At 40.1% G+C, this 24,077-nt stretch overlaps 1 protein-coding gene across 2 annotated transcripts in view; it reads left to right on the forward strand.

Moving 5' to 3' along the window:
- Positions 1–24,077, forward strand: part of TENM1 (teneurin transmembrane protein 1) — a 257,419-nt gene that overhangs the window by 181,611 nt on the left and 51,731 nt on the right. For both annotated transcript variants that reach the window (XM_035902110.1, XM_035902112.1), the window contains 6 exons: positions 139–400; positions 3,051–3,318; positions 9,201–9,344; positions 13,999–14,248; positions 15,160–15,180; positions 19,305–19,537. In XM_035902110.1, coding sequence (XP_035758003.1) covers positions 139–400; positions 3,051–3,318; positions 9,201–9,344; positions 13,999–14,248; positions 15,160–15,180; positions 19,305–19,537 — 1,178 coding nt within the window. The remainder of the gene's footprint in view (positions 1–138; positions 401–3,050; positions 3,319–9,200; positions 9,345–13,998; positions 14,249–15,159; positions 15,181–19,304; positions 19,538–24,077) is intronic.

Below are 24,077 nucleotides of genomic sequence, written 5' to 3' on the forward strand. Positions count from 1 at the left end.
TATACCTGGAATGACTTCACATTGTAAATTAAGGGCTGTAATGAGCAACGTAAAGTTCTGGTTTGTGATGCATTGGAAGTTGTGATAATACGATGATAAAACAAAAAGAAACAAAGTGGTTTGTTTTCTCTTTTCCAGTTTTGACCTTGTGGCTGTTGGAGGCATCTCCGTCACTCTAGTTTTTGACAGATCTCCTTTCATATCTGAAAAAAGGACACTTTGGTTGCCTTGGAATAGATTTATCATCGTAGACAAAGTTGTAATGCAAAGAACAGAGTCGAACACGCCATCTTGTGACATCAGTAGTTTTATCAGTCCAAATCCGATTGTACTCCCTTCACCCTTGACAGCCTTTGGAGGGTCCTGTCCCGAAAGAGGAACCGTTATTCCAGAGCTACAGGTAGTGAAAAGACTTTCAAATTAATCATTTGTTCGGTTGCAGAACAAGTTCTAGACAATTTTAGATGATGATACCAAATAGTAAGCAATGAACTGCTGTGCTGTTATTCACCTGTCGGGATGGCACCAATGCCTCTCTCTCTAGTACTGTTTCACAAGGTGCTTTTCTCTTCTTTTTCTTTTTTTTTTATTTTTTGTTTATGTTTTAAGGTGCTTTATTTCTTACCTCCAAGTAGGAGAAGGTGGGGAATCCTAACATGGTTTATTATTAAAATCCTGATTTATTTATAGTGATGCGCAAACCCATTCCTAGGTCATACATAAACAGTACAACTTCCCCACACGTCAGTGTGAGATATGACCCAAGATGCTTTGAAGACTCCTAGGGATGTTTCATCCATTCAAATCTAGTTCTTTACAATGGCACCTCCAGCCATACTTCAGCTTCTTGGGTTTTATTACTTTCTTTCCAAGGTAGAGCAGTTTTAACATGACCTTTATGATTGTTTTTATTTAAATGTCATTTTTCTTGATGTTCCCTGAAGTGTTTAGAAGCAATTTGTAATTAACCTTGTTTTAATTTAACTGTTCTTTTATTTGAGACATAAAAGAGGTTTTATGAGTCAAACACCCAACAAATTCCAACTACGCAGGTTTCAGATCATGTTAACCCCCATGACCTTTAGGATGTTGTTTGAGCAGTCAGAGTTCAAGTAATAAGACCTCTTTGGGGTTCTCTTTTAATTTCACTGAGCAAGCCTGAAAGGTATTTTGGAGGCTACCTGTAGACATGAATATTTCCACCCTTTCCTCTTTTTCTTGTAAAAGTGTTGCTACTGATTATGGGCCTTTATTCTACCTATAAGAGATCTCTGCCTGAGGGCAAATACGCCTAAACACCGCCATAACTATTAAAAACATTATCATGTTTCAGCCAGTTGATGGCCATAGTGTTGCTTCACGGAACGTACTAAGTGAAACTAATGAACATAAATTAAGAAGAACTGATGCCCACTAGAAAGAAAAAGCTGGGTCACATTACTCCACTTGCGGGGTTCCTGGGTCTTCTTTAAACAGCGAGGTACCCAAAGATGCGGTCTGCTCAGAGAGAAACTGCCCCCGGTCCTTTTTTTGTCATCGGAGGGCCCTTAGGGTCTTAATTTCATTGTACAGTACTGAGAAATGAGCAAAAAGTAACCCAGAATAATAGGAGAAGGAGCTATATTAGCATGGATTAATGCGTGAATATTTCTTCCTGCTTTTCTATTAAAAAATGAGGAGAGATGTCAGATGTATGACAGAGAAGGCAGCGCAGGATTTCCCTGGCACCACCACATTTCATATGTCGAAACGACAAGCGCTGGCAGGCCTCCAGCCGTACTGCAGCAATCCTGTGACAGTGACACTGTTGCAATGTGTAAATAAAATTGTTTTGAAAGTGAAGTAATCCATTGTTAAACAAGAAACATTGAAAAACGGGGGGATATAAACAAAACAGTTTGTGTTTTTCCAAGCTTGACGAATTTAACGTTGTGACAGGGTGGCTTGTTATCACGGAAATACGTCAAAATCGTTAACCTTATTAAGCACAGTCCAGTTTTCAGTGGCTTTGGAGTGGCTGTGGTGGTATCCTCCAAGAAGCTGCTCTCCTCTCTCGCCCGCTCCTCCTCCCAGCCTGTCCCAGAAGAGCTGCTTTCTCTCAGGAGATCACAAGAGCTAAATCACTTTTTGTAGCTCCAAGGCCCACATCATTCAAAAGGTCAAGGCCAAGTTTCTTTCTTTCCCCTCACAAGCTCAGAGTCTTTGCAGCCCTTCTGGTTGCTGAGGGCTTATCTTCACCGCAGCCAGGAATTGATACAACCCCAACAGTGGGCATATCCAAGCCAGCTTTAATCCGAGCGCTTCAGACAGCGGGACTTAACAGCCGTGCCGTGGGGTTTGAACTCTGTTGCACACCCTGGAGACTTACCTGTTAGCTGGATGACTCTGACGCCCAGGCTGCTTCATCTTCACTGCCGCGTGTCCCCAGCTAGCTTGTTAGCTCTCTTACGCTGTGCCTTCGCCTGCCAAGCCCCTTCTTGCTGAAGCTTAGCCCTACTGCAAGCACTTCTGCACAGGAGATGGTTTAGCAGGAAGGTTTATTTTCTTTCTTAGGTCCTCCCAAGTTAGAGTTACTACCTCCAAAGCAGGATAGCATCTTCAAATCATAATGTAGTATACAGAGCATGTGCGCATTTTAAAAGTTTTTAATTGTGTTCTGGTTAAGAACGTTCGTTAAGTAAACCAAGTAATAAAGCCAAGGTAAGGCTGTAGAGCTCGTACGTATGGCTGTGTCCATGGACATAGTGTTTGCTCCTCAGCAGATACGAGGAAAGCGTTAGAGGAAAAGGCTCTTTATCAAACTTACTGGGCCACCACCCAGTAGGTCTGACAAAGCAGTTCCCAGTATTGGACATTTTGTAATATTGCCTGGCTAGTGCTGTGGTATGCCTGGCTACTGCACTGCAGAAACAAACACAGAGGACATCAGTGTTTTAAGCGGTACCGTGTTCACATCACAATTGTGAAATGTAAAACCAAGCACCTGCTGTTATTGTTATAATTTTGCATTTTTTCTTGGCTATAGATACAATGATGTCTTTTTTCCCAAGGTGGTCCAGGAGGAAATCCCAATTCCTTCGAGTTTTGTGAAGCTGAGTTACCTCAGCAGTCGAACACCAGGGTATAAAACCTTGCTGCGCATTATTTTGACACACACAACCATCCCTTCTGGAATGACAAAAGTCCATCTGATAGTTGCCGTTGAAGGACGTCTGCTTCAGAAGTGGTTTCCTGCTGCAGCCAATTTGGTCTACACGTTTGCCTGGAATAAGACAGATATATACGGACAGAAGGTTTCTGGTCTGGCCGAGGCTATGGGTATGTAGAATCACCTTGATGTAAGCAGAAGCCCTCACACACATCAAGCCAGGGAAATACGGCTTATAAATTTTGTTGCTGCACTTATGTTCTTTTAAATCAAATGCCTCTTTAGCTAAAGTGACTTGTATGGTTTCCTAAGAACATTTATTTTCTTGTTCTTTCAATGTCATCTTTCTAATTTAATCAATTTGAAAATCCCCTTTTCCCTCGGAGAACGGTTATGTACTAACGGCATTATATTCAGCTGTCTTTGGTTTTGAATGTTACTTTGAATATGACCTTTAGTGTGTCATTGTTTCTGTCATTTTTTGGCTGTGACATTTAAAATGTCATTTCCACTTAGGGTTTACAAAATTCTAACTTTCAGGCATCCTTTCTTACTACATTTCACATCCCAAACAGTTAAAACTTCTTGAATTGTTGTTTAAAGATGTTTATATGAAAATCATCGTGTTCCATAGGCTTTCTTTACCAAGCAGTGCAAGCAGCTATTCTGAGAATTGCTACAGAAGTGCTGCCTGTGCAAGTACATTTTATTTAGCCAGCCATTTTTTTCATTAATTTCATGATTTGGTTTTTAAAAGGCTTGCTTTTTTTTTTTTTTTTTTTAATTGAATTGGGGGTTATGTTCCTTAATGGACTAATCTTATAGACACTTTCCATTAAGATTATTTACCTTACCAGCAAAGCTCAACATTGTGAATAAGCCCTATTCACTTCCTTAGCAGTGTTGGTTTGCTTTTTATGTCAGGGGAATTATAGCAGGCTATAAAACAAGAATAGCCAGGGCTACATGGAGCCATCTACCCTTGCAAGGAATGTGCCTCATTCCATACATGAAAATGCTGTTCTGAAGGGCAGCCAGCAGCTCTCTTCAGGACCTGCTGTGGTGTCCACGCAGGCAGTGTGCCTGCAGCTCGGCCCCTGCAAAGCCAAAAGGTGCTGCCCAGGCTCCACCATCCCCGCAGCTCCCAGGGCATCTCCTGTGTGGCTGTGTCACCACGTGCTGCCGGCCAAGTAGTGTGGGGGGCAGCTGCGTGGGGAGGCGGTGGGAGAAAGGAGGATTACAGCGCTTTCCTACTCATTCCTACTTAGAGAACGACACAGACATAGCCACTGGTGTCCTCAAAGGGTTATGAGACCAAAATATGGTGTATGGTTTACATCATGCGATGCACATAGGAATATATCAGAAAACAAGGGGCTCATTCTAGGGCTATGGTCCCACAGTCTACTTCAACAGATACATCTGCAGGCTGCTGCCAGAAGGGACGTCCCCACGTTCTGTCCTTACCCCTGGGCCACCGCTCACAACCATTTGATCATGAAATGAGCCAGATCAGGAACAAATTCAGCTGAAAACTGAAGCAACCAGATAATAAGTGGTAAATTTTGAGCTTCATCAGTTTCCTGATCCGCTATGAATGCCAGTGCAGAAGCGCAGGTCTTCTCACTCCAGCCGGAGCTCACACATTGCGTTGGCCTAAGGCGATCAAACCTCGACCCTTAGCGCAAGGCGTCCTGAACTGCTGCGTCATCATATCTGCATCCGAGCTACCACTTCTGGTGCACATCTGCAGAAGGGCGGACAACTTTTCAGAGGGGTCGGTCAGGTGCTGGCACTGACACCAGAGAGAGCTCTGAACATCCTGGGCACGGCGCATGGTGGGGAGCAGGAGTGCCCTTTTCAGCCCCATCCGTGTCACGAAACCTCCTGGTTAGGGGGCAAATCTAGCCCTAGCCCACTGCAGGTACGGATTCCTGCCGGTGTTTTGCAGTGAGAGACAGTATCGAATGCATCGCTGGCTTCGCTTACACATATTTGTGCAAATCCAGCAATGACATAGAGTCCCGGTGTGCCCTTCGGCACTCCCACGGGTGCTCAGGCAGGACCAGGTGGGTCGCGGGTGCCACCTGGGGCTTTCCTCGGCACGGCCGCACGCGCCCGGTGTTCCGAGCCTGCCACTGCACGGTAACACCGGTGTGTTTGAGAGGGAAGAGAGGAGTACACCGGCTCCCTCTGCGTCACTTAAGAGTCTTCTGATGATCGTGAAGTCCAGTACGTATCTGGATTTTAAAACGACTTAAATCAAATACATAACAACTTACAAAATGATACTGTAGTTACAGCTTCCCAAATTAGAAGTAGATGAGCGTAATATGTTTAAATATGAATAAAGCTTATGCAATACTGCTGGATAACAACTTTTAAATTATTTAATTGGTGCTTAATTTTTTTTTTCTTTTCCTTAAAGTTTAGGTTAATTATGCTTCTTGCAAAATAGAAGTGAAAATCTTTTTATTTTAAGTGCATTGTTAGCATGCTTTGTTAGATTTCAAGAAAGCTTTATTTAATTTGACACACTGTAGTACTCAGGGACCTTTATCTGCATCCATTATATGAATTTTTGTCAAAATAATTTCCTCTGCCAGTATATTACCAATATTTAATAATGCATTCTGTTCAGTTTTCATTTTAATTAAATTAAATTGGAGCAGGTTGAAGTCCTGGAACTCAGGAATATAACCATCTGCTTTTGGTTTTATAAATGCTATAAACATCTTTACTTTTCTTCAGTGTTATTGACAGCAACGACCACATAACCAGTTACAGAAGAGAAGACTTTCTGAGCATGTTTTCACACACAAGTGGTTCTGTTTAAATTTGCTGGAGAAATGTTTGCTGGTGTTTGTCTGGTCCCCAAGTCCCTAACAAGAGGCCATTTTCTCAGAGTAACAGATGATAAAGTAACATTTTTTTTGTTCTGGTGGTCAAGTCTATGTCCCCTTGTAATTTAACATAGGAAAAAGAAGGATTTCAGTAGAAACCTCGATAAACGCTCCTGTATAACTCCCTACATGCCCAGTCTTACTCCTGCACCCCCTTGCATCCCACATGGCAGCATGAAGCGGGGCGCAAGGACTAACTCTTCTGGGCGTGAGTATAAACCAGCTCTCAAGCAGAAGGCTTAGGTCTTCTCTGTTGTACTACTCTACTTGTTACCTTGGTAGAATTCATGATATTCATTGTTCGAAGAAGATGTTGATAAGTACAAATATTTCAGGAGAGGTTGAAGTAGACGTTACTGTCCTTTTTAATCGTGTCTTATATTTCTTACCAGTATTTTGGCAAGAGCCCTTAAACTGCGATGTGCTGGCACTACTAAAAAATTATTGTTCATTCTTCTAAATAGCTGTATGAAAAGAACAGATCTTTGGTGCAGATGATTTCAGTAAAAACCTCGATAAACGCTCCTGTATAACTCCCTACATGCCCAGTCTTACTCCTGCACCCCCTTGCATCCCACATGGCAGCATGAAGCGGGGCGCAAGGACTAACTCTTCTGGGCGTGAGTATAAACCAGCTCTCAAGCAAAAGGCTTAGGTCTTCTCTGTTGTACTACTCGTTACCTTGGTAGAATTCATGATATTCGTTGTTCGAAGAAGATGTTGATAAGTACAAATATTTCAGGAGAGGTTGAAGTAGACGTTACTGTCCTTTTTAATCGTGTCTTATATTTCTTACCAGTATTTTGGCAAGAGCCCTTAAACTGCGATGTGCTGGCACTACTAAAAAATTATTGTTCATTCTTCTAAATAGCTGTATGAAAAGAACAGATCTTTGGTGCAGATGATTTCAGTAAATCTTCTGAAATCCATTTTGACGCTGCAAAGAACTGTACTTAGTGGCTGTTAGCATCCAAAAAACATAGTCACCGCAGTTCTTCACACAGTGAAATCTCAGTCACCTCAAGGGCTATAAATTAATTTGACCAGAAAATAATAAAAAAATACCCCCACAAGTGAGGGTAAGCTGACTGAGGTTGTCGTTTCACTTCCAAAATTACATTTTGCAAAACCTGCCAGTAACAAAATACTTGTTTTTCAAGTGGCCCTGCAGTCATTTGGTTGACTTGACAATTATTGTGCTTCCCCTTAGATGACTTTGCATGCAAAATGATTGGTAGGAAACTTTCATGGATGGTACATCATACTTCCAGTTAAATGTTTCAGGAGACCCTGTTTTAGGATTACACAGATACTCCTTTTTGGAGCATAGACTTCTTTCATAAATACGAGTACGTATACACAGAAACATGGTCGTGGACCCACATGAAGTGAGCGTATGTCGATATGTCTCTCACTGATGAGAAGGGACAAAAAGGCAGCTGCGCAGAGTAACTACGAGAGCAGGGAACAGTGAACTTTTAAGAAAGGGGAGGATAACCTCTAGAGGGTATTCGGCAGCTCAGAAACATCAGGTATAGGCCGGGAATAGCAGACGCTTTACAGTGTTTGCTGCAGTCCTGGTAAATGTGCCACTGTGGATCCATCGGCAGAGATTCTCAGCTGGTGTAAATTGTTATACCTCCCTCACCCCGGATATCAGCACGGTACCTTACAGCAGCTGATGAACCGTCCTGGGGGTCGGTAACGGTTCGCTGAGCAAGGCTGAGTGACTTTGTGATACAGATCTTTGCTCTTTTCAAGTACGCACGTCTGACCCGGGATTGAACGTGTTAAGTGCACAAAGGGAGTAAGGATGCTCATGTGTAGGCGGCAAGTGCGAGGTTGCTTCGTAGGAAAAATCTGCCCTTTATCTTCTCTCTGCGTTAACACCTAGAGAATAGCGTGTTCGGTTACGGAACCTCGATGGCTCATGCCAGCACAGGCTGCGGCTGTTCTGGAGGAAGCTCCATGCCCACGGGTGGGCACTCGGACCACGGAATTTCCCAGAAACATTGCTGAGCTCCTGTAACAGAAAAAATGGACCCAGCGGCTGCTGGACCCTCAACTGCAACCTGGAATGTTTGCAACATGCAATATGTACAGTACTTAAGGAGATGCGATTTTTACAAGTCAGAGTTTAGCTGCAAAAACAGGTTCTTTCTGCTAAAATGATGAAGCAGCTCTAAGTGAAGTTGCTGTACGGAACAGCTTTCAGTTTGCCATAAAACATTTACCTTACAAACACAAATGCTCCCTGCTGTAGCTGGTCAAAATATTTTGATTGCATCCAGTAATGGAATTTAGATGGTATTAAAACTATGTATGGTTTAAGTAAAATGTACCTAAAGCTGCTATAGAGAAAAAGTAAGAAGAAAATACTGAAAATGTCAGAAAACTCTGGGTTTCACTTTTTTTTTTTGTAATATTAAAAATTTTTAAAGACATTTTTACTTTGGAAAGGCTGAACTATTTCAGTATTTTCTAGATCAAGTTTTGGGATTTGGTGTCAAGATAACATTCTTCCTTTATGAATGAGTTGCACTGAAATATAAAACGGTTAAGTAGAGGAGATAAATAACTTTTAAAAAAAAAAAAAGGTTGGTATATTAGAGAGACCAAAATTAAATTTTGAAGAGGAAAATTCAAGGTTTTCAGCAGGTATTCTGGCTGGCTGTAGAGGGGAGCCATGTGATGTGCAAGCCTGTCAAGATAAATGTTTAATTCTAGAAATTTTCAGCTTGGCAATCCATTTCTGCCTAACTACAGTTTTTATAATTAGCAAACAAATTAAAACCAGTTTGTTTTAACATGGATTTTTTTCTATTTAAGCTGTTAGGCAGGTAATTAGCAGAAATGCAATAAACAATCAAGTCAGGAGTCACTGGAGGAGATTTATACTCTTAAGAAATCCGTAACAGATATAACAGAAAATTTTCTGCTTCGAAACAGTAGTAACTATAGCTGCAATAACATACTAATCTCTTAAAACCCTTTTTTAAAAAAAAATATATTCAACAATAGCAATCAGGCAGAGGAAAATTAGTGGCATCATTACTTGACAAATGAATATCAAAACCTGGAATGAAAAATTACCTAGTGGTTCACAGTGGAAAAGGTAGACTGATAGATCTTTAATTATTTGTTTGCAGTGTCGGTGGGATATGAATATGAAACATGTCCTGATTTTATTCTGTGGGAGAAGAGAACAGTAATCCTTCAAGGCTTTGAAATGGATGCTTCAAATCTGGGAGGCTGGTCTATAAACAAACACCATGTATTAAATCCACAAAGTGGTAAGTCCTTGCTTTATTAACTGGCCAGGCGGAAGAAGAATACAAATTTTAAAGGAATTAATTGTTCAGATTTTAAGCATTACACTTCCTAATGTGTAATCCTCTTTGTTTGAATGTGCAGCCTCATTTAGTGAGAGCTGGACTGTAAATGCCATCTGAAAGGATATTTTTAATGTTCTGGCTCCCAGGTATTAAACACTAATATCACTAACTCTTGATCGCTGACACATTTTGGTCATTTGGACGGAAAGAGGCCATACGGATTTAGGTTCATTCTCACACTGTTGGTATAGAAGGACCGCCTTTTAGGGCAGTTTATACCGTGTTATATTCCCAGGGAAGGGTCTATGCCCCTAATTCATCCCAAGGCTAACATCGGTTAACGGAGACAAACCATGCAGGGAAACAGACGGGCTGAGTGAGAGGTAGCACTTCCGAAACCACACTACCAGTCCGGTATGCAGAAGCTTTTGTGGCTGCCCACCCTGTGGAGAAGCACAGTAAGTTCAGGACAAGTAATCCAACACCTTGCAAAACGTTAGGAAAAAAAAGAACAACTAAATATTTTTGTGTCATAACATTAACCCTGCATAGAGATTCTTGACACATGGAGACTTGAATCTGTTTTCTCATTGCTTTTGTTTTATTCCTGGGGTTTTTTTTCTTTTCCTTCTTAACATCTATGTTCAGGAATTAGTGGGATTAAATTATTAAAACAATACTTGTAGATAAATTACAGTAACTAGAAAAATATGGGTTTGCCAATAAACAGATATCTCACTGTCCGGGGGAAGAGAAACTTGGGGTCAGATTTCAGCTCTTAGAAATCAGCAGAGTATTGGATTCAGTGAAGTTCCCTCAATTTGCTCCAGCTGAGAGTCTGTCCACTAAAATCTATTTCCATCTGCAAACTTCTGTTAATGAAGATTCATGCACAGATGTATGGCTGTCAGGTTTTTACAAGTTCTGTTGTTGAATGCACAGCTACAGTATAAATATTCCAAATACAAAAGGTCAGATTTAGTTTGTAAATTATCTGGATTTCTGTTTTGATTTAAAATAGTTTGACATTTTAAACAGCGGTTCTTTCATACCCTGTCTTATTGGTTTGTATAGATTGTCTCTTTTAAATGCCAGCTATTGACATTTAACACAAAGAGAAATCTGACCTCAGTCAGCTCAGCCCCCAACTGCGAGCCCTGTAGTCTACTCCTTAGTGCCAATTTACCACTTGCATAGTTTAATTTCAAGACTAAATTGCTGGCAGTAACTCCAATTTATATGACTATCTGCTAACTGCAGTGGTTACTACTATAATTCACCCCATACATAGGCACTAACATGTTCTGAGATTTTGTAAAGTATACAATTATAATCTGAGCGGGGCTAAATCATTGCTTTCCTGAGCACGGTATATGGTGACAAATTGCTTCCCGGCCCTGTCTCGGTGAATGCCGGAGAGCACTGACACGCCACCTCCTCTGCAGTCATCCAGGCTGCGCTCACTACCCCAGCCTAATAACAAGGATGGGGAATGGGCAGCTTCTTACACCTGCTCCTCTTCCTCGCACGTTCCCACTCTGCTGGGCGTGATCAAGGCTGAAGTCAGGGGGAAGCTGATGAACGTCTTTATCCAACACTTCCAGAGCCACAGCCTGGGGAGGGCGTAATCACGTCTGGCTTGAAAGCAGTGGGTCTCTTCTGTTTACAGTTTGCATGTGAGGGCATCTCCAGAGAGGATGAAAAAACCCAGCCAGAGCTCAGCGATGCCTCAGATGTTCCTTGTGATTGTAATGGGCTTTGAGCATGCACACCTGGCTCGTATATAGGAACTAGAAAAGCAGTTAGAAGCCAAAAAAAATGACTGTACCATAGCTTGTGCACACCTAGTGGAGCAGCCTGTAGGCTCGTGTTAAAGCAACAAAACCACATAATGAACGGTGGTAACCAAAAGGATAAAAATAACGAGTGTGCTGCTGGTCTTATCTAGAAACCAGTGAACTGCTCCTCCATTTCAAAATGTACTTTAAATAAGGACAGGAATGTGATTCAGACTTAGAATTATACATTTCAGACTTCTCTCCATGCCACCGTTGAATGAAATGAAAAGCATGAGTAGCCTTCTCGAGTAGGAATGTATTGAGATTTTTCACTTAATTAAAGCATTCCCTGTGTATGTATGAGGAGCTGCTCTTTTAGAAGCTTGCATCTGTTTTTGAAACACCGGTCACTGGATTAACTACAAAAATAGCATTGGAATATAACATAAATGTCTTTCTAAAAATTCTCAGTTGCAAATTACAATTTTGTTTTCAAACCAAAACTAGAAGTGCTTTGCTTGATTAGTTAACTAGTCCTGAAGAGCTTAGCTCTAACTTCAGCCACTAAGCCTTGCCTTCCAGCAGGACTGCTGCTGTGCACAGCGTTCCAACTCAGAGACAGGGTGGACGTGCTTCCCTCCCCCCCGATAAAAGCTATTCATTTTAGAGCTGTTACAAAAGTACAACAGAAAAGTTGTAAAAATAACATGATGCCATTTTGCAGAATTGCACTTCATTGCAGAGTCTAAGCTGTGGAGGTACAAGTATTGACATGCAGAAACCATAGCAAGTAAAAACTGTGTTCAGACGTAAGTATTTTTAAAAAAAGAAAGAAAGAAAAAAAAAGATGTCTGATTCCAGCAGCACAGATGTGAAATAACATATATTGTTCCAGCGTGGCTGTCACTGGAAACTCAAGCTCTTTAAATGTATGCGGGTTTGCATCTATATGTTAAGTTAACAAAGGATCACATCCTGCTCTCAGCTAAACTGTTCTTCTCCCACTTTTTTTCCCCCTCCAGTTTAGAGGTTTGATCACTTCTAATTCATGATGTGATTAGAGTTTAATGTTTTCTAACACAAAGGGGTTGGTCGGTTTGGAAGATCTTCAGGGCATTTCTCATAATCAAGAAGATAACACGTCCCATAAATATCAGTTCCTGTATAGAGTCCTTTTAAAGACACCTATATCTCATGAATACAAATGAATGTGCTATTAACCGATTTTTCAGAGTATTCTTTGAATTAGATTATTCTTCTGATGGGCAAGTGTATTGATTCCATTTTTATTTATCTGGGGGAAGGAGGAGTAATTTTAACAGATACTTTATGCTTTACGGTAATTTCAGCCCCAGTGCAACACAGCGCCGACTAAAATTAAAGCAGCAGCTCCAAAGCCTGAAATTAAGCACATGGTTACATTTATTGACAGCAAAACATATTCTCCAGAGCCCTAATTATTTACTGGCATTTGAATGAGGCAGTGGAAAGATTACCTTTACATTCTTAAATTCAGACAAAGGGCAGCATCTTCATTTAGTAGTATTTTTATCCGGGGCATAAGGGAGGATATTGCCATTAATTTTATTGGCGTATTTCCAAAGAGCTTTTTTTAAGCCAGCATTCAAACAAATATATGTATTCTGTCCTCTGTTGCTCAGAATATATTTTTTAAAAGTGTAATTCCCTTCATAATATCTATGGCAACACTCAGTAGTTTCCAGGGAGAATTTTAGCTTCAGACTTACCTGAAAGACACAAAAAAAAAATAGTGTAACAAAGTTGGCAGAAATGGTACATAAATACATTTGCCATACTTTGGGAAAAGTCAGATGTGGCTCACCATGTACTTCCTGCAGTATCTAGAAAATGCTCGTTTCCCACGGCAAGAGTCCTCGAGAAAGTGTATTCCCTTGCGTTTATTCCTTTAATTGTGCCGCTTTTGTGATGAAGTACTGGGCTTTCCAAGGGAAACAGTAAGAGATTTTGGACTGTGGTCTGAAAGATTACCTGTTCATTCATTCTGAAATAGCCAAAATCTTAAATAACATGTCATTTTAAAGGTACTTCTTAACTATATTACCACATCGTTATTTAAAATAAACAGTACAGCTTTCAGCTTGATAAAATACATGTTTGTACTGGTTCTGGTATCACCAACCTAGTAATTGGGAAGATTTTCAACAACATTTGCTGCAGAGCAGTGCTACAATACTGACGCGCTGGGAAGTTTTAAACTTTATGGCAGAACTTAATATATTTTTGCTGGTAAGAAATTCACTTGTGCCTCAGAATTACTCCTTGACTCTTAACTTGGCTTTGCTGCACTTGGCACCGTTTTTATACACCATGAAGGACTCGCATTTAAATTTGAATATTGATTTTGTACTGCCACTCAGTGCTCTTTTGTGAAAAATGCATAGTAGTCCTGCTATTAATCTCCTTTAATTAAATATTCAAACTGCCTAAGAAATTCCTCTGCTACCTAATAAAAATTTATGAATGAAATGAATATTAAAGTAGTAATCCCCAAGAAATCAGATAGCACTGCAATTAACAGTCAATTTGTTAGAGCATTAACCAACCATGAGTTCTCCTCATGATGTTGGCTTTTAAAATAGCCACTAACCACTAATTGACAAAATGGTGATGGTGAAGCTTGAGACTGAACAAAAGATTTGTGGAACCCTGTGACAGTTTTTAAAAGATCCGATGTTTGTTGCTGTTTTCGTAATCTGGTTTTCTAGAGGACTGCATAATCCAAAACTGCGGAATAGTTTAAATGCTACACATTTGTTATTTTTGTCTCTCTTTTCTGCCTCTCCTCCCATTAGGAATTGTACACAAAGGAAATGGTGAAAACATGTTCATTTCCCAGCAGCCGCCAGTCATCTCCACCGTGATGGGCAACGGGCACCAGAGAAGCGTCTCTTGCTCCAACTGCAACGGTCTTGCGCTCAACAGCAAACTCTTTGCCCCGGTTGCTCTTGCTTCTGGGCCTGACGGTAGCGTGTATATCGGTGACTTCAATTTTGTCAGGCGGATCTTTCCCTCTGGAAACTCGATTGGCATATTAGAATTAAGGTAAAAAAATAATTAGCTTTCTCTGACTAGCGTTCATTATCCTGGCTGTGATATGGCTATGAAAACTACGGTGAGCCTTTGTTCACTTGTGACTTAGGGAAGCAGCCACATTTAGTTGGCTTGTGAGCATATGTCTCATTGACTGTCGAACAAACTCATCAGAAAACTTGGGCTTAAAGTCATCACTTACAAAGGACACCTTAAGTGACCTTTAGAACAGGTTTTGCGTAATGAATTTCTACAAAGTGCAGAATTAATAGAGCTATGTTTTGTTCCTGTGAGATTTTTCGTACATGTCCTCAAAAAAGTGAAAATATTCTATGAAGGGTATTTTTGAAGAAAACCCTGTAATTCAATAGCAAACAGGTGCAGTGTCACGTCAGGTCACAGCATTATGGCTGAAGATAGGCTTACCGTGTTTGGAAGTAATACAATTAACTTGTTCCACATCTGTAACTGAGGATATGACTGCGTTTAAGCAGACAAGAGCAAACCTGGCGTTGCAGGCTGGCGTGTTGCAGGCTGGGCCTGTGCCACTGTTAACGACTCCCCTGTAATTATGACTCCATCTTCCCATTCCCTTTCAGGGCCAGAGAGGAAGGCAGGAAAGATTTTGGACACTGATACACCAAATTTCTCTTACTTAACACCCATGAATCTCCAACTAGCTGGCATTATTCCTGGTGCTGGCGTTGCGTGCTGATTGTTCAGAATTGGCGTGACAATGTGCAGGCGGTAGAAAGGAAGCGGTTTGAGAGAAAGAAATAATACTGAGTAACAGGATAAACCATGTTTTGTTATTGGGATACAGCTCTGTGAGCAGCCAGGGAAAGAATACAGTTTTGTTGAGGACTAACATTTCTTGTTTCTCTCTTTCTTTTTTTTAAACCTGAACTTACCTGTCTTACTAGGAATAGAGACACAAGACACAGGTAAGTAAAACACAGTAACGGTGCTATGTGAACCCTGTTTGAGGAAACAGTCTTACAAAAGTCCTTTTGGAGGTCTGGGTACAGAGGAACACTGAATTTAATAAATATAAATGTTAATCAAATTCACCATTATTTATAGTGAAGAAGGTTTGATTTGTTCCCTTTGAAGGGATGAAGTCTCTCTCTCAAAATCAGCAAGGAGAGATGGAGAAGTTTAAACCCAAAAGCTGCAAATGCATTTCATAGCTGTCATATTCATTTCACGTGATGTGTGGATGATCATAGATATAGCCAGCCAAGGAAACTGGAATTTTAGCAACAAAGAAATAATAAAAAAGTCTTCAGAGTCACACAAGAGGACCGTGCTTTAGCAGTTCTAGGATACTGTGAACTTTAAAATCTGCCACAGAGGGTGCACAGCAGGGAGCTGTGGCCGCTGTGTCACAGCTCAGTCCTCGTTTCTCCAGCTAAAGCAAAGCAAGTGGCTTCCTCTCTTCCCGGTTAGCACGTTGGTGTTGCAATGTAGGGATTTCTTTAAAAGAATGAACGATGTGCGTTAGGGCTTCTGCGACGGAGGGTGAGGGAGGTGGTTATACCAATCCAGCTGCAGAAATGACGTTGCAGGCTGGAAGGAGCTAGCAAGGCACTCTGTATCCTTAGAAACAAACTTCTTAGTGTTTCAGTACTTAAATGAGATAAATAAACCAGCACTAGCACAAGCCGAGCTGATAACTTCATGGCACTGAACGCGCGTTTGCAGGGTGAGAGTACTGGTTGGAATCACTCGCTTTAGCCACAAGAATGCTATTCAATACGAGGGATTATTTGCCAGCCTACTTAGAGATGATGTCACATCTCATATATTTTCCAATGAAAACTTAAAAAGAAAGAGTAATTCCTAGTTGGTAAGTGCAAGGTTCCATTTTTTAACTAAAGAAAAGCAGCAAAGTGAACTTTCTAGGAAATTTCTAGGGTGCTCAGAGAAATATGTGAAAGCAATAACTAAAAGGTGTCAGAGGTTTGTGACAGCCCAAGTAGGAAAAGGCTTCAAAATCCAGTTTCTCAACACAACTTCTAGTCTCCAAAAGAGTGGGGGAAAAGTGTTCTTTTTACCAGGACAAAGAAAATACTGTGTAAAATGGGATAGAGCTTGGAGACCAGTAAACAGAAAAGGCCACTGATCTTATTTTTGACTGTTTAAAAACAACTTATCCCCTTTGTTTTTCTTGTCATCACCAAGATTTTAACATGAAATAACGCTGTTTAATAACTAGTAAAAATGGAAACTAGGCTGCGCAGTTACAGGGAAAAATTTTGCTACAAGATAGTAATAACTTGTTCTGGAAAGATTCATTGTAAATCCTAGTCTACTTGATACAGTTTTAAATAGGCTAATTTAAATTAACTCAGATTTAGATTTGATTGCAAACTTATGCAAAGATAGCGAGTATTTGATTTGGTTCCATTTTTTACTAATACTCTTTAAATTTAAACATTTTAGTATGCAAGTCTTTAACCACAAACATCAAGAGTTTTCTAAGAGCCGGTCTATTAAATGTAATGACAAGGATGACAGAAAATGTGTCCACAAGGAGAGTATATAATGACCCCTGGTTCTCTGCAGTTTCTGCATGATGAACAATGTGTTTAGTGAACATCTAGAATTCCCCTTGCAACTTTTTCCACAGAAGTATTTTTAATAAAAGTCATCTTTTTGCTGGCCAGTCTCTTCTGAGCTCACTCCAGAGAACACAAATGATTCTTAGTTCTGATGATACATAATTTGGCATTAAATGTTTTTAGCTCATCCTCTTACTCGTGCTTCATCATACCACTGTCCTCTCATTCCCTATGTTTCCTTGGACTGGGTTTCATCTGTTCCCCAACTGGGGGAATATCTCTTCCCTTATATTTCCCCCTTCTGTCTTTTATATATGTTTATGACTAAAGTCAGCTTTAAGCTAGTCTAGGTTGTGGCCCAATCCTCAGAGATGCTGAGTAGTTTCTGTCCCTGTTTGGATGGAGAATGAGAACTGAGAGAAACAGGCCCAAGCTCTATCACATTCATCATGGTACAGCATTAGCCTTATCACTTATAAATGGAAATAAGATTTCAGCTGGTCATCTGTTAAAATTTTCTTTTCTCGGTAGATTGCTAAAATAAAAGATATTGCTAAGTAATTTTTACATTGTTTTGCAACATTGCTCAGTAATATAGAACTGTCTAATACATGATTAATAAAGCTTAGTATCTGCCTCAGCCAAGCAAAAACTTCATATTGAAAAAGGCTCCATCAGCAATCAAATCAGTAAAATAAATCAGCATCACCTCAGACATTACATACCTGTCCTGGAGCTTCTGCCAGTTCTTCCATTCTATTTTATCTGGATTATTCCTTTCCTGGTTCGTTGTGACATGAAACCTGGCCCTGCAGAAGGAGCTGTACGCCGAGCACTGCCAAACCCACCACAAACAGCACTGAGAAAGCTGAGAGGAGTAACTCATTTCCTAACTTTGTTGCAGCAATCTTAAGTGTTAGTTAATTTTACTGCTGTTAATAAAATGTCTCCTTAAGAAGAAAAAAAAGGAGGGATGCAGGAAGGTCAGTGTCTTGCCCAGCCACCAGTCAGAAATCTCCTCCCTCCCCCGGAGAAACATGGCAGTGGTAAAAATACCGTCTGAGCACCAAAATACTGCCAGGCGTTGCCACCATGCCGCCTGTGCCTGCCTCCCACCATTTCAGTAACCAACTGTCTGACTGTCATGGTTTAACCCAGCAGAAAACTAAGCACCACACAGCCGCCCGCTCACTTCCCCCCCTTCCCAGTGGGATGGGGGAGAGAATCGGGGCGGAAGAAAAAAAAGTAAAACCCGTGGGTTGAGATAAAGGCAGTTTAATAAAACAGCAGAGAAAAAGAATAACAATAGTAATAATAATAAGAGAATATACAAAACAAGCAATGCACAATGCAATTGCTCACCACCCACTGACCAATGCCCAGCCTGTCCTGAGCAGCAGTCGCTGCCCCCGGCCAACTCCCCCCAGTTTCTATACTGGGCATGATGCTGTATGGTCTGGAATAGCCCTTGGGCCAGTTGGGGTCAGCTGTCCCGGCTGTGCCCCCTCCCAGCTCCTTGTGCCCCTGGCAGAGCAGGGAAAGCTGAAAAAGTCGTTGACCAGTGTAAGCCCAGCTTAGCAACAACTGAACCATCAGTGAGTTATCAATGTTATTCTCATACTAAATCCAAACCACAGTGCTATGCCAGCTACTGAGAAGAAAATTGACTCTGTCCCAGCAGAAACCAGAACAATGATTTAAAGGATCTACACCTATCTGGATTTTTATTTCATTTTATAATCAGGACTACACTGCAGTCTCACCTAGACAATTTCCTCAAACTGTAAATTAACTTCTAGTCAAAAAGAAACAAAAAGTCTTACTGGTTAATAAGATGCAACCCAGTTCTCCAATTAGAATTTATGATCCTCACCATTTAATTAACATATGTAAATATTTTTAAATAACATTTTATAATCTCAATAAGGCACTTCAGTGCATGAATTATGGTGCATTAATTCACGCCTAGTTGCTCTGACAGTACTTGGCCTTCTGCCTTGCTCCTGACAATACAGTCGGCATGAATTAAGGCACCATATTTCACACCTTCATATTCCTAAGGTTTAGAAACAGATAAAAATAACCATGAGTGGGTATTTGTGCCCATGCAGAACAGTCTGTGATTCACTTTGCTGCAAGTCGTAGATTTTTTTTCAGTGCCAAGAGTACTAGGACTTAGCAGGTATAGAAAAAAATGACCTTGCTTTTGATAGTAGTAATTCTAAGTAAGCTGAAGGCACTCCAGTTAGCTTTGTACTGGGCGGCTTGGTACTAATGGACAGACTTAACTCCACCAATACCCCTCCCTGCATAAGCTCACTACCTGGTACTGGTTCCTTCCTCCTCAGCAGCGGTGCTTGCCTGAGCTACATTAAAGCCCATCTCACTTACACCTCTGTCATCTCCAAATCATTAAACGAATGTCTTCAGAAGTGTTATGCTACCACAAACAGAGATTAAAAAGAAAAACAATATAACTTTGATGTTCTTCTCTTCTGTTTTAGTACAAGCCCTGCGCATAAATATTACTTGGCCATTGATCCAGTGTCAGAATCCCTTTACTTGTCAGATACCAACACCAGAAAAGTCTACAAAGCAAAATCTCTTGTTGAGACAAAGGATCTGGCCAAAAACGCAGATGTGGTGGCAGGAACGGGTGATCAGTGCCTTCCATTTGACCAAAGTCACTGTGGAGATGGTGGAAAGGCATCCGAGGCATCTCTCAACAGTCCAAGAGGTAAGAAAAGAGCATATCGGACGTACTTGCTGTTGGTCATCCGTCATTTCCTTCCATTATTTAGAAATTCAGATGCAACTCGATGTACAAAAACGGGTCTGAGGTGATGATTTAACCAACTGTAAGCAAGCCAAATAATGTAATGCCACTCATGTTTTTAATACAGCCAGTCTTTTATGAGGGAGTAGCATGAGCAGCAGACTCCAGCTAGCATCATCCAAAATACGCTTTCCTTGTGCGGCAACACTCCTCTTTTATTACCTTTCTATTGCAAGGTGGCAGCATTTAATTATATTTAACTTTTAAGCAGATAATATGGTTGCAAAGTCATTTTTTTATATTTTATGCATTCAGGTGATTTTTGTAATGTTAATGGAGCTTACTCATACAGATTAAGTCAGGGCTGTTCAAATCAGCCAGCAAAACGAAGTTTAGTTAGAACTCTAGTTTGTCTTGTCTAATTAAATGCACTTTGCAAAATATGAGGATCTCACCTTCTGGACATGAAATGAGCATTTTGCTGCAGCCTTCCTGTCAGAGCATGCCCTGTATTGTCCCAGGCAAATCGTGTGAAGCCTTGAATCCCCACCAGCGCCACAATTAATCCCCTTGCAGTATGCGCTAGAACTGGGATAAAGTCTCTGGATTTGGTGCTCTAAAGCAGCTGATCACCCTCAACTCCCAGGGAAATCCCTGGAACAAAGGCTACCCAGCAGCTCCCAGGGCAGAGCCCCAAAGCGCACCGCTCCCTCCTAATGGAAGGGGTTTGATTATTTTTTGTGAGCTAATAAAGGAAGGCTGTATATCAGTAGGAAATTAGAATGTATATCCAGGCAGAAAGCCTGGCTTGTCTCTAAGACAAGCAAATAATGTTGTTTTAAGGCTTAGCAAGAGATGCATTGTAAGAGACTTTAACACGTCTTTAATGATAGAAGGTAAGTGTGAGGTAAGTGCAAATAAATGTTAATCTTCAGGCAACTAATTAATGTAATGAATCAATTCTAAAAATAGTAGAAAACAAAGGTTTTCAGATCCTTTAGCAGGAAAATGATCAATGTTTTATTGCCAATTACAATTGATTATATCTAATTACAATACAATTAGTTGTTCCATCTTACTTTCTCATTGGAGAAGTACGTTGGTGAAAATTTCTAATATGCTATTTACTCTTGAAATACCCATGCATAGCTAGCTTCCTCAACAGAAGGTTCTAGTCATAAAGAAATGAAGAGGAATAAAAGTACAATTCATGAGTGCTGGGGCAGCCAGCAAATTTAAAAAACTGTTAGCAGACAACGGCTCATATATTGGCAAATCCAGGTAATGGCTCCCAGCTGCTTTTGATTTATGCATCTGCTCTAAATTACATCAGTTTGAAATTGTCAGATTTGTATGTTTGGGGGTTTGGATTTTAATCTGGAGGAACTATGGACATTCCTTTTTAGTGCAGGGCCTAGCAAAACGCAGCATCAACCTGTAGTCACCAGCACCATGGGAAGAATTGGCTGTATGTTACCATAATGGCCTTATAAGTACACGTCCGTGTTTTCCTCTAAGCTGTAAGACGTTGACTAACCTTGGAAAATAGTGGGAAGTCCTTGACTGGTACCCAAAGACCTTTGTTGAGAAACCTAGAAGTCTCACGTACTTAAATACAGTTTTAGAGATTCTTCTGGATCACTTATTTTGCTTGTTATTGGAATAATAGTCAAGTCAGAAGATGTCACATTTCTACTGAAGTAACATTCAAACAGTATACACAAAAATATTTTTTCTTGGAGGCAGGAAACTGACAAAAATTTTGGTGAGTCCATCAACTCACCAACATGTTACCCATCTTTAAAAATACTTGAACGCAAAGCAGCACAATATTATGTATGTGGCCACAGAAATAAATCAATTGCTTCTAATTTCTCACTTCTGAGATTTTTTGTAATGCAAAAATAGATACCTGGCAGTGCAGGTAAAGATAGAGTAATGGCCAAGAGATTATTAAATATAATCACTTGCGTTACTCAATGACCAGACAAGATTATCATTTATTTTTTAAGCTGATATAGAAAAGATTTTAGGTTCTTTTTTTTTCTCCCCATTTACCTTCTTATTTTTGTCCTGAGTATTCCTTTTTTTCCTGTTTTAAATGAAAAATAAATTTATCTCTTACTTGGTAGCAAGGTAATATCTGAGCAAGAACTCCATTTAGTGACCGTCTGACCTTGGTTAGTTACAGCTCAAAAGCTGAATTCTCATTTTTGCTACCGGCTGCTTATGGATCTGAATAAGGGCTTATCTACATGACTCAGTTTATCCATTTGCAAAATTGATAAGAACTACCTACTGCGTAACACTTGTGAAACTTAATCCTGTTTGGTAACGTCCTCAGAAGTATGTTAACAAGTAGAAATTCAAATACTTTCTTACTTACTTTTCTGAATGAAAGTTGCTTCAAATGCTGTTTTAACTTTTTTGAACTCATAACGATTTTTCTACTTCAGTGGGCATGCAGGAAGGTTTGGGGAAAGTCCTAGATTATTATTTAGTGATTTAAGTCTTTCATCAACTTTTATTTCTCATTATCTTTATTGGGCCAGACTGCCTTTGCCTAGTGACGAGGAATTAAATGCCAGGCAGGAAAACATCATAAAGTCACACTAATCAATTATGATTTCATCTGCTTTCCACAACTTTTATTTTGCAGGTAACAAACACGCATAGCTTTGTTCAGCCTGTTCCCACTTCTCTGTGAAGGACTAGAGATGGGGCTTAGCAAACATTAATCTTGCACTGTTGTATGTTGAGCTGACTTTGAAAGATGCTTTTAAACATGCATGGGTGATGTAGTTGAAATTTGAACTTCAATATATTATTTTTACTGCAACTTTCTTTAATTCTGTAGAGATCTCAGACTAATGAGTCATGTAATAGATGACCAAGTACTTAAGCAGAATGTGAAATGATACAAGGTGGGGACATAAAATAAGATCTGTGACAAGCTGAACACATTTATTACACAAGAAGATATTGAAAATGAAGAAGTAACTACACAAGATATTAATCATTGACTGAATTCCAATCACTTGAACTTTACCAAGTAACAGATTTTAATTTTGGGGTAGGAAATTCTGTTTAGTGGGTTTGAGGATTTTTTTGATAAAAAGTATTTATGGCACATCTAGTCATCAACGCTATCATTTAAACAGTCTGGATTAGTATTTATAAGACACTAAGGGGTAGTGTCCTGATTTTAACTAGATTAGTCATTGAGTATTGGAGCAGTAAGAAGCACTAAAATTAACAGAAATACCTGGGAGTTGTTCTACTTAGCACTGCAAAACCAATGCCTGGATCAAAGGCATTAAACACTTACCTACCCTGCCCTTCTGAAATCAGTGGGCTTTAGACATATAAATAGATTTGACTTTCCCAAGCTTAATTGACAGAGGCAGTGAGAGGCTGAGACAATCAAGTTACTGCATTTTTGCTGAGCTACAGTGTCTCCCAGTCAGTATACTAAGAAAAGTGTCTTAGATTAACATCTGATTTCAATTACCTTGTATTTGTGACAGCCTCAGAGCATTCACACAGGGCAGCTGTGGTGGAAATGCAAACTAAGTAACTTTTGTGGAAACAGTAAGTCCCTCCAGTGATTGAACCCTATGTGTCAGAAGAGATTTACAACATTTGGAAGCCCAAGCACTAAATCCAAAGATTTCAGCATCTGAAGTCCTGCAGTGTCTGCTTTTTGACTCCTGGGTCCAGACCAGACCCTAGAACTGGGGGACAAATGCACACACTGTGTACAGTCAGTGCCTCAAGAAATTAAAAACCTTACACTGAGTACAGAGTACTTGAATGCAGTGCAGTGACCTCACTACAGATGCAGTGACCTCAAAGTAAGCACCAGGGAAATGCAGAAGGTTGGAGTAAGTTCTAAATCCCATGCATAAAAATACCTTATACACAGCTGTAGCAAAGAACCTTTTTCACTCGCACCCATGGCCATGAACTAGCAACACAAATAAAAGCTTAAATTAAAAATCAGTTCTGCAGTGTAGTTTTATTCATTTTGCTTGAAATTACTTTACTAAGGACATACTACTAAAAAAAAAAAAAATCACCGTTTTGAAAATGTGTTCACCCCAGTAGCTTACATCCTGAAATAATCAGTCTTGTTGCTCACCATCTGCAGCAATACTTTCTAAAGTAAATAAAGCTGTAAGAACAACTGCTCAGATTAAACCTTTACATTTGTCAAATGACAGTAGCCCATTTAGGGCCTGCTCCTGCTCAGCTAAGAGATTCCCATTACCTCCAGTAGGATGCAGACCAAATTCCTAACATAGCCTTTTGTGAAAACAAGACCCCCTTGTCTTAGGTAATGATCAGAACTATTTATTCAGCAATCTTTGCTTTTCTATAAATTCCTAAGACCTTTTCAATGCTTCCTTACAATTCAAAAAGCAGAATGGGGTGAGATGTTTCATTAGCAATATGTGAAGTAAGAAGTACATTACGAAAAACTTGTTGTCAGGCTCTGGAA

Source organism: Egretta garzetta, unplaced genomic scaffold (assembly GCF_000687185.1).
Source record: "Egretta garzetta isolate BGI_Z169 unplaced genomic scaffold, ASM68718v1 scaffold411, whole genome shotgun sequence".
NCBI classification, from domain to species: domain Eukaryota; kingdom Metazoa; phylum Chordata; class Aves; order Pelecaniformes; family Ardeidae; genus Egretta; species Egretta garzetta.